The sequence below is a fragment of the Austrofundulus limnaeus genome, unplaced genomic scaffold (assembly GCF_001266775.1).
Source record: "Austrofundulus limnaeus strain Quisiro unplaced genomic scaffold, Austrofundulus_limnaeus-1.0 Scaffold1, whole genome shotgun sequence".
NCBI classification, from domain to species: Eukaryota; Metazoa; Chordata; class Actinopteri; order Cyprinodontiformes; family Rivulidae; genus Austrofundulus; species Austrofundulus limnaeus.
Window position 1 is genome coordinate 5,862,420 of NW_013952403.1, and position 11,525 is coordinate 5,873,944.

The following is an 11,525-nucleotide window of genomic DNA, read 5'->3' on the forward strand; positions in this document are numbered from 1 at the left end:
CACACACACACACACACACACACACACACACACACACACACACACACACATTCTCTGGAGCACAGATCCAGCTGCTGCATTTTGTCGGTGAAGAGGAGGTGAAGTTCTGCACAAAAGATCCCATTTTTTATTGTTTCTGCTCCTTTTAACCAGATCCTGTGAAACGGTCGGCCTTCTGTACATTTTCTGTATTTTATTCTAATCCTAAACACACAGATGAGCAGATTAAAACCCCATTACTCTTTGAAGTAATGCTTACCGCCCACCATTCATGCCCAACTTAGCTGCTTTTGGTGAAATCTAGAAAATCCTACTTGAAGTGTGAGATTTTGTTGAGGATGACTCTCAGCTACTGCCACRCCGAAATCCAGCTCAATATCTGAAAAACTGAGTGAACCTTTGGGCTTTTTGTGTTTTAAACGTTTGTTCAGCTTTGTCGGTCATCATGAATCAGGTTAGCTCCAAAAGTAAAACAGCTGTAGACGTGCATCCGGTGATTATTTCCTAAACGTTTATTAAAATCCACCTTGTCGTTCATGAGATATTTTGCTAACAGACACAAAACGAGTGCTTCTCTCTTCAGGTCTGTCCAGAAGCGCTGATGTGTGTGCGTGTGTGTCAACATTAATCCTCTCTAAATAACTCTTTCCGTGTCTCTGATGCAATGTTCTCATGCAGAGGAGAAACCCGAKGGGGGGAGAGTGGAATTAGTGTCGGTGTGTTTCAGATAAAACTTTTAGCGTGTTGGATCGGCCAGCCGCGGCTCAAAGAAGGCCAGTCGCAGGAAACGGCACGAAGGAGGGGAAGGCGGAARCGGCCAGGATTGAAGTGAACCCCTCACATCTTTTGATCCGCTCAAGCCATCCTCGATTCTTCACGGTGCCTGTAAGTCAGGAGAGGAGGAGGCCTGGCAGGCGAGGGGTTAATGCATCACAGATTGACAGAAGTTAGCAGCACCCAGAGGGGAGGAGAAGGAGTGTGGTGGGGGGGGGGGATATATAAAATGAGTCGGTCACGCTTTGAACAGTTACACATGCTGTTTACATTTTTCCCAAATTAACATGGCCCCTCGTTTCAGAAAGCTCCCCCCCCCCCCTGCTCCACCTTTCTCCTCTTCCTCCTGCCTCCTTCCCTCCGTCTTTGTCCTTCAGGACTCCCAAAAGATCCTCCTTCGCTTCCCAACGCAACCTTTAGCCGAAACCTTTATAATAGCTGTCAAAACACACGTTTTTTAAAACATTTTCGTTAGAACTTGTTTGCATCACCTACGATAAAAACAACCAGTGAATACACATCGGTCGCCGTCAAAAGTCTGCTGAATAATTCGTAACAAACGACTCCTGTTTTGWTGCCAACAGTTCCGACTTGTTTGTTTACATTCGAACACTTAACAAGTACACAGTTTCTGCGAACAGCATGTCGAAAGCCAAAAGTTAAATTTCCTTTGTCTACTTCTGAAAAGAAAGTGTGACTAAAGCTTTAAGGATGTGAGCTGACAGAAGTGGAGCAGTTTAAGGGGATAAAACTGAGAGGTGGAGAGTATTAAAGCCAAATTTGGAGCTTAGATCAAGCACAAATAAGCCGGGCTGAGATATTACGACCTCTGATTGGAGAATTTATCGAACCGATCACTGAATTTATCTGTAAACAAGGCGAGGGACGCCCTTACAGAGTAGCCAAAGAGTAGCTAAATGCTAAAAGTAGCAACAAACGTGCAGTCTGACGAAGGAAAATTCAAAAATAATGTTTTCAGTACAGTTGCTGAGCTCATGTATTTCTGTGTTGTAAGATTTGTAAATGTTTTCAAAGTACACAAAACACGTGGAAACCAAAAGTCGGTCCTGACTGAGCTGAATGTTTTGCTATAAGAACAGCTAAAACAGCACAAAATAAACAAAAACCTTTGCAGAAAAACTTTGAAGGACTGTAAAGCGTCTGCAGATGTCTTTTAATCTGCTAATCTACAGTTGTTTTTTAAATTCTAAAATGTGTGAACAACTCATGAAACATAAAATTTTTGTGTCATTTTTWAAAATCTGCTCTCCCAGATATTAAACTAGAGCAAAGGGTTTTTACTGCTCCTGTCAAGAACTCAGATTAGTTTAAGTAATATTATGTTTCTATTATTCTGCGTAATTTAGGGTTCGACGCAATGATCCCTCATATGTTTTTCATCCTGCATTCAAGTTTCAGTTGCACAAGTTACGAACAAATGAAGCATTAAAACGAAAACGTGGGAAGGAAAAGTGTTTGCCTCTGTTTGAAATTAGTTCAGCTGCTTGTGTCCCGAGACGTAAAACAACAGATATTCTTACAGTGTTGCTCTGTTTCATTTTACATCTGTGCTGCACATCGAACCAAGAGAATATTGATATATAAAWACAGTACAACTGTCAGGTTAAAGATACCTCCTTGAAAAAGTATTAAGAATGGACAAAATAATATCAAGTAAGTAAAAAAAAATCTTCACAATAATTTGTCTTGTACAAATATCATGTACTTAAATGAAAAAAAATGTCACCAAACATTTTTCCCAGACAAACCACACGTGTTTGTATGTGTTTAGGTAAAAACAACTAGAGTTATTTGATTGAAACTATCAGACATATTTATTTACGGTACCTACGGAATAAAACAACTGGGGTGATTTAGGTTAAACTTATCAAATATATTTGTTTACCTATAGACAAAATCAACTGTACTGACTTCCACACTTGTTTACCTATAAAACAACCAGAGTGAATTAGGTTAAATTTATTGCACTTGTTTATTTACATATAGACAAAAAAACTGGAGTGACTTGTCTACATTTATTTAATTTATTTTATGAAGTGACTTAAGTTAAACTATAGAACATGTTTGTTAACCTACGGGAAAAAAACAACAACCGGGGTGACACTTATTGGATATCTTTGTTTTAAACTTATTGAATATATTAGTTTACCTATAGAATAAAACAATTGGAGTGACTTATATTTAACTTGTTGGATGTGTGTATATCTATAGAAAAAAATAAACTTATCAAACATACTTGTTTACCTATAGAAACAAATAAACAATATGACTCAGGTTTAACTTGTCAAACATATTTGTTCACCTATAGAAAAATACAACCGGAATGACTTCGTTATACTTATCAAACATATTTGTTTACCAACAAACAACCGGAGTGACTTAGGATAAACTTATCAGACATGTTTGTTTACCCAATTTGGGTCAATCACGTAACTGGAGTTTCCACATGGTTTTCGGCAGATTTAATCCAGTGCTGTGCTTACGTTGTGTGCATACCTGCATTTCAGAACTACACAGAACATACTGCAGCAAATGCTTTCAAATGGCCACATTTGATAAAGTGCAATTTTTAATTTAAATTTTTTATTTCATAATTTGTAATGCCTTTTATTTGATCAAATTTATACCAAATTTAATCTACTTTCAATTTTTGGTAAAGGTGGAATTGATTGTTTTTTATTTTTWTTTTGCTGTTATGTGGATTTTTGTACATACTAATCTGATAACATGCTTTTTACACTGCTAAATAGAGAAAACAGAAGCACGTGTTTAAAACATTTCCACTGTTTAYCTCTTTGTTTATTTCCTTGTGAAGTGATCCATCATTTAAAAARTTTAAGCAAAGAACTTACTTTTTTATATACCGGAAGCATTAAAAAATGGCCTAAGAATACTGCATAAGTAAATGAAAATCGGAAATTATTGTCAGTTTTTAGAATGTACAGGTATTTGTTTTGTTTACTGATTATTTTACAGTATGACTGCATTTATAAAAAAAAMCTCATAATAAAAATAAAAAAGTGGTTTATTTCAATTAAAACTACAAGGTCGGGTCAGAGGAAGCAGTTCAGAGCCTCAGGGGGTAATTCAAAACCTGAAGGCTTGAATGAACGACACTGATGGAGGAAAATAAGTGATGCTGGGAGTTTTAAAWGGGAGTTTGACATTTTAGGGACATTAAGAAAAAGTTGGACAGATGAAGCGACAGTGAAACCGGAACCAAACATGGCAATAAAATCAAAGTGAAGAGAGCCTTCTGATTTTAAAAGAAAGAACAGACGAGGAAGGCAATGGGCTTATAAGGTAAAGAGGGAGACGGACGTCAAGAAACCGGGCTGAGGATGTTGAGTTTACGACACAGAAATGGTTTCTGGGAATAAACATATTTTTTTATTGGATCTTTTTAACGACCTTCCTCTTTCCTTTGTTTCTGGGACGACTGATGTTTGACTGTCTGCTCCTAAGAGGCTCACAAAACCCTTCACGAACAAAGAGCTCTGATGGGAGAAGACGCTGTAGGAAACAGAGGATTACTGCTCGTTGCTGTTGTTGTTTTTTAGCGTATGCAGCGATGCGTTTGGACCGTGGTTCTGCTCAACGATGTGCGCTCTAGATGCATATGTGTGTGTTGAGTTAGTAAAGGAATGCATACTTGATTGAGTACAGACTGCACATAAATCTGGCCTTTAACTGTACGCAGACACACAACACTGACCCTAACCTCTGACTGTCAACCAATCCCCCCCMCCCCCCCCCACCCAGTGAGTGTGTTTGTCCTTTTCACCCACGCCCCTGAATATCGCCCGCCGGGCCGAGGCGGTCAACTGTGTTTTTGCTCGTGGCTGTCTCACAAACTAATGATGGAGTTTTAACTAAAGTTTCAGGAAATAATAATTGAAAGTACATTAACTGATTAACGTTTGGAGTCAACTCAATTCAAGATGGCCGCCACAGCCAACAGATTTTTTTGACAACACAGAAACGGCTACAACTGTTAAATTCACAAACACTGAGATMMAATTTGGTGTGGTAGTAGCTGAGAGTCATTAAATACAAACATTAAGCAAAACACAGTGTGCGATATTGTTGCATCAAATTTTGGCATCAAATGTTGGGAATCAACCTTGTTTGTCTGTTAGAAAAATATCTCATGAACTATTGGACATAATTTGATGGAAGTAACACAACTGAACGTTTTTTGGAGTCAGCCCAATTCAAGATGGCCAAATCAATAATACAATAACACAAAAATTATTGTAACTCAGTCAGATTTATGGATCTTGAGCTGAAATTTGTTGTGGTGGTTGCTGAGCATTATTACCATCACATACTCATGTGTTTGAATGAGATCTTGTGACACTGCCTGACATCTTGAATAACAAAATAAGCTATAAGCTAGTCTTCAAGCCTATGTTTGTGATGTAAGTTAGATCTTATTTTTACTTTGGGAGCTCATTTTGTTTTGAAGGACCACTGCAGAGGCCTTGGATCATGGACTTTGTGACCGTTACTTGGCTTAGCACACTGGGACTTGGTGGATGAGGTAGACTGCTTTGATGCGGTTTCGAGGAAAGCCTTGGTTCTGGGTTTTTCGTGTTGATTTTTTCCCTATTTAGTTTTAAGAATGTCTTGTACTCGTAGCTGTCTCTATTGTGTGTTTTTCATCAGTAGTAATTTCTTGACCTCATTAGTCGCGTCTTTGCTGGTTAACTATTGACCCACTGGTTTCTGTACTTGTAGCYCTCATCAWGAGTCATTGTTTYTTTTTTTTTAGACTCCAAGACATTCTGCAAAATTAAACTTAAACTGTTTCATGATTTTGTTTTACATTTCTCCCAGCGTTATAGGTTTACTGTATGAATGAGTCAACATTACTKCTGCCAAAAGTCATGTTTATATCTATTTATAATTTAGCCAGGGGTGCCCCTGGGGGGTGGGAGCAATGGCCACCCTCCAAAATRTTATTGCTGCATGGGTTGGTGTATAATTATCATTATTATTTTAAAAATGTGCAATAAAAGAACAAAAGTGTTCTTCAACAATTAATATTTAGTCCTTAAAGGGATAGTTCATGTTTTTTAAGTAGGGATTTAACACTTTGACCAATAAATAACTTAACTGTTATTGATCATTTTATGAACCACCACAATTTATAAAATGGAGTTTAATTTCAGACAGCATATCTCTATAGRTGTCTGACCAGAAACAGATKAAATWTATGAGACAACGYATGTTGTGACTTGGCGCTATRTAAATAAAMTKAATTGAATTGAATATTCTTTCAAACAAACCAAGTCTTGAAATAGATCTGCCTGTTGTTTTAATGTTACCTGATGTCTGTCAAATTGCACTTTCATTAAAGTGAGACGAGGATGTGAATTCCACGGCTTTAGGTTTGTCGCCTCAGCCATCCTAATCAATGCCACAGGGGGAAACGATAAACAGAAATAACAACATCTTCTGCGGCCGTACACTATGTTTCCTCTCGGTTTGGGGACCTCTTTCAAGTGGTTAGGGTGATGGAGGGGCAACCTTTTTTTGGCAGCCCATTTATCCCTGAACCAGACTGGAAAGATTTACTCACACATGGTTTTCTCACCATACCAAATTCTCCTTAAGTGCTTGTTTAAAACCTCAGATGGTGACACGCTGGTCCTCTGAGTGGAAGCTGTACGACAAACATCGGTTATACCTGAACGCCGTCTCGGAGGGGTGTAAAATATCATGTGTTRTGAGGAGGGTTGGGGGGTGTTTTGCCCTCCAAACACATCCCTCTGACCCAAAACTTAACTCTGAACCCTGACCCTGCGGTGATGTTTAATTTAAACCTATTTGGGTCGCAGAAGCTCCACTGCTCGAACTTCGTATTCAACTTCGCTCTGCTCTACAGATGGCAGCCAGACTCGTGACATTTCACCAGAGAACAAACCCAAGATATAAAAAAAATACAATGTGCTGCGAGTTCTCCTTTAATTCAGAGTTATACACCCGAGTGCACAGATGCAGGTCATGGTCAGCCGTCGTAGGGAACCCCCCCTCTGCGTTGTTGTAATGCAATCCTCCCGCGGAAAATGTTCTGGTTTCAACCCTGCCCTGCGGAGCGCGCTCCCTCTGCCAGGTACGCAGACTTGGCCTCAAACCCGCAGGGCTCGCCTTGAAGTCGGCTGTATGTGCCGCCGATGTGCTGTAGTTRCTCAATCTAATATTGTATAACAACAACACGGCTCTGGGTTCCAGTTATCTCAAGTTTACCCGCACAAAAGAGCGGTTGTTTTTCGGCAGAGCTCGCTTTCTTACATGTCAAAGCTCAATCAAAACAACAAGAGCCATTCACGTCTGGCAATCATCTCCAAGCATGTGGCTGCAGACAAAAGGAACCGCTCTGGAACGGTTGATTTTTCTCCCCCCCAACCCATTCCAAATCTCCCATTTTTTTTCTTTTCGTACCTGTTTATTCCTTTTTAATACACACTGTGTGTCCCATTCCCTTAGGGCTGTTTACTGTGAGTCAGTGATCTTGCGGTGAGTTTTACTGCTAATGGAGGATGTTCTTTGGGAGGAACCGGCAGCTTGATGAGCTCCAAATGTGCAGCTGAAAGAAGCGTATTGGGTCTGACAGGTGATGAGGATTTTTTTTCCTGCAGTAAAGGAGAACAACGGAGGCTCGGCTGACTGGAGGGCTGTCCTGGTTGARTGATTTTGAGGTGTGTGTTTGTGTGTGTGTTTGTGTGGGAACGTGCAAGTGCTGCACGGCTGAACCTCAGTAATTTAGGTAATTTTCCCAGGGGCAAATTTTGATGTTGTCGACAGCTGAAGATTAGCAGGTAGCAGCAGAGATACCAGATAGAGAAGATATATGTTTTTCTTTCTGATCATCAGTTTATGAGTCGTTTGTTTAAATTATGTCATCGTTTCCAATCCTGTTTTAATTTGAATCTGCTGTCTTCCCCGACTGTCACTCAATCTGTCATTGGAGCTCAGTTATTAMATAGGTTTTAACGCAAGGTCAAGCTTGTAAGGTGAGTTTTTATACGCTACAAGAAGATTTATGCTTCCAATTTGTTCTTTTCAAGTTGCTTACAGGATCATGCATTTAGATAAAAAAGTCCAGGTCTCAAATGAAGTCTTGTCTGGCCTCAGATTGGTTGGTAAATTTCAACAGAAATATTATTTTTAACCCCATTTTCACGCACTTATTGTGATTTATGTTTGGTTTACTGGTTTAATCTCCAGTTCAGACCCAGGGTCTTCCATGCTTGTGTGGGTTTTCTCCAGGTACACTGACTTCTTCCCACGGACCAAAACTTAACATGTATGTTAGGTTGCCTTCAGGCCTCCCTGKCAAGAGACCTGTGGGATTTGCCTGGTCGTATAGAGGTAAATAAATAAATAAAAACTTTCTTAAAGGTTTTCCAAAWTAATCCCGGTGGATTTGAGAAAAAGATCAGTAATGTTGGAAGTTGGATTATAGAAGTGGCCAACAAACTACTAACATAATCTAATCAACATGCTTCAGTCCTTGTACTATTGATCACATCTTCCAACAAATTGAAGATGAACAGATAAAACTAGCCTTTTCTGTTGAGGGTATAAAAAAAAACTAAAAAAAACTCTCATTTTAGTTTTGGTCCAAGTTTCAAAAATCACTGCAGAGGGACCAAAGGGCCACACGTCGCCCCAGATTGCAGACCCCTGAAATTTGCAGGAAATACAACTGTAAAGCATGGATATGGCCAATAAATGCAGGGTCTTTTTTTTAAAACCTAAATATATGTTTTCTTTTATTTAAGTAATCAGAACCGAGAGCACAGACARCAAATGATCTGAAACTGTTTTTCATTCTTTTTTTTTTTTTACTACACCTTTCTACAACTTTCTGCAATCAGTACCCAACTTCTGAGTTTCACAGAGGGGTTGTGCATTTTAACGCACTGAGTAGTATGTAATACGCTGAGTTTCAACCCAACCCTGCTTTTTTTTTTTTTTTTTACCAATACAACAAATGTAAGCAGCTGAGTCAGAGGAAAAAACGTTGTTGACTTTTTAGGTCATTTTTTTTAAAAAAAACAAGCCCAGTTGTGGGGTAAAGCTTAATGACGTTGAAGGGCTTTAAGCCTCTTGTTCAACTTGTGAGGCCCAAAAGATAAAAGACTGAAGGAAAAAGGGAAAAAAAAAGAGGAAGCAGGCGAGCTAATCAGGGTTAATTGGCTGCTGCTTTTTTTTGTCCCAAGGCAGAAAAGAAATTAGAGCAATCTGAAGATCAAATAAGCATAAGTTTGAAGAAAATAAAAAAGAAGGTATGAGTACACTGTGACTAATTTACACAGAGACTTAACAGGAGGTGTGTTTGAGGTGGAAAAAAAATGATTGAGTGTATGAAAGAAAGAAAAGGTCACGCTTGTTGTGCAATTTTACACCTGAAGAGCAGCAGCGTGTTTTACAAGTATGAATCACAAGTTTCTGTCTGGGTGATGAAAGGATGAAAAGGTTCAGATTTAGTAAGTGGACAAAAAAAAAACAACATAAAAGTGAAAGCATCCAAAAAGGGGTAAGCACAGAAGAATGGATGTACATGAAGTTCCGACATCACCTCTCCGCTCTAATTTTCTCTGTTTGAAACTAGAGTTTGGGGCACTAAAAGGTTTCCAGTGTGTTACAACCAGCCACCCCCTCCTTCAGCTCTCTTACGTTTTTACTCACACATAAACATCGCTGTACTCACTCTCAGCAAGGCGAATTTAATCCACGTATGTAATTATGGCAACAAATGTTCTCACAAACACTCAGACAGTAACCTAAAACACCTACACAAACACTCCGAAATCTAAACAGGAAGTCCCCGGCAAACATTGAACTGATTCAAACACGTTAATGTTTGTGATGGTAAAACAAGCCACATGTCATTGTTATTTTTTTATTTTTAATATTTTGTGTGTGTGTGTGTGTGTGTGCGGCAGTGTGTGGGGATATTTTAGTCAAAAAGTGAACGTGACTGTGTGTTTAGCCGTTTGCCTGACAGACTCAAGTTTTTAACGCAGGAACCAGGAGAGATTTTATTTAAAGCCAGAGTAAATCTTCGACAGCCAAAGTCATGAAAATTTACCGGGAAATGGAAAAAAAAATACAGTCGTGTCAGATGTTTCTGACCTGGCTATATGCAAACAGACAAGGTCATGGGAGACAGTTAAAAAATAAATATTGTAAAAGAAAAAAGTCCTTTACTTAACATTCTTTATTTAACTAAATTAACCTCACTGAGATCTTAGATCTCTTCCTGTAGGCTGAGAAACGGAGACTCCAGAGAAAACCCCCACAAACTCCACACAAAAAGACCCCAGGTCCAAACTGGAGGTTGAACCTGGGCCCTTATTGCTGTGAGACAACATTTCTAACCACTAAGTTTTTGTGCCGCTAAACTGCGTAAAAGAACAGAAACTTGACCAAATCATAGAACAATTGAGTTAATCCCTATGTTCTCAGGTACACTGCAGTATAAGTCAGTATTTGTATCATTTGAATGAAGAGACAAGCATCTATATTGAATTTCATCATTAACCCTGGGCGAACATAGGTACTGGGGAACAGGTACTGGGGAGCATACCAGAGAACAGGTATGGGGAAATGTTACCGCGAAACATGGGTACGGGGAAATTTAGGTGAATACAGATACTGGGGAACATAGATAACAGAAAACACAATTACTGGGGAATTCCAGGGAAACATACAGTAGGTCCTGGGAAACATGGGTACCGGGGAACATACGTAGGTACCAGGGAAGGACAGGTGCTGGGAAAAATATTTACAGAGAAACATAGAGATGGACCCGAAAAATCTGCTGGAGCTGATATATTTCTAAATTTTTTGTCTCACTGAGTGAATAAATTCTTTAGAAAAATCCCTGCTCCAAGTCAAATAATAATAATGTAATAATAAAACTTTGAGAAAGGGATATTAGAAATACACTCTGTCTTTTTGTTATTGCTTCGAATAACTCTGGTGTGTGTGCGACCTCTCAGACAAGATGTACGCCTCATTAAGAAAACATCTCATCTGAGTTTTAATCAGACTTGCTGTAATTCTCCACAGCCAATCATCTGCTCTCGTTGTTGTTGGCTGTTGCCGGGTCGGTGGCTCTGGTTCCTTCCCACAACTTGGCCAGCGAGAGGAGTTCTATAGAAAGCACCTATGAGCTGACCAAATACCTGGAGTACCAGCTCAAGGAAATCAAAGACGTTTATGTGAGTAGTTTGCTCAAGTTTTGTTTCATTGCACTAATAAACTGGTATGTGACACGATGCTGACAAAATGAGTCAGAATGAGCACACGCTGCAATACAGAATGAGTGAAAATTTAAGATTTTTTTACCAGATTTGTGTAAAGTTAGTCAATAAAGACACTATTCAGTGATCACAGTAACAAAAAATTGCATATAGTCTTCTTAAACTAACTTTAAATTAAGTCTCTAACAGGTATGTCTTAGAATTAATCCCTTGTTTTTATAATAATTATAATTTCCTTCAAAACTGATCATTTATCTCTGCTGCCTGTAGCACTAGAAGTCCCTTCGTTTAATGTTCAGCTTCTTTGTGAATATCAAAACCTGAGCCTGTTGCTGGTAAAGATGTGACTCTCGTCTACAGTTGGCTAAAAAGCCAACGTGTGTTTCACCACCACTTTCACATTACTCTGTTTTCCTGCAAGAAATTATAATTTATAATTTGCTAGCAAAT

At 38.9% G+C, this 11,525-nt stretch overlaps 1 protein-coding gene across 1 annotated transcript in view; it reads left to right on the forward strand.

The window, feature by feature from the left end:
* Nucleotides 1-11,525, forward strand: part of clcf1 (cardiotrophin-like cytokine factor 1) — an 18,035-nt gene that overhangs the window by 1,199 nt on the left and 5,311 nt on the right. The window contains exon 2 of the mRNA XM_014006830.1: nt 10,882-11,033. Within this exon, the coding sequence (XP_013862284.1) occupies nt 10,882-11,033 (152 nt within the window). The remainder of the gene's footprint in view (nt 1-10,881; nt 11,034-11,525) is intronic.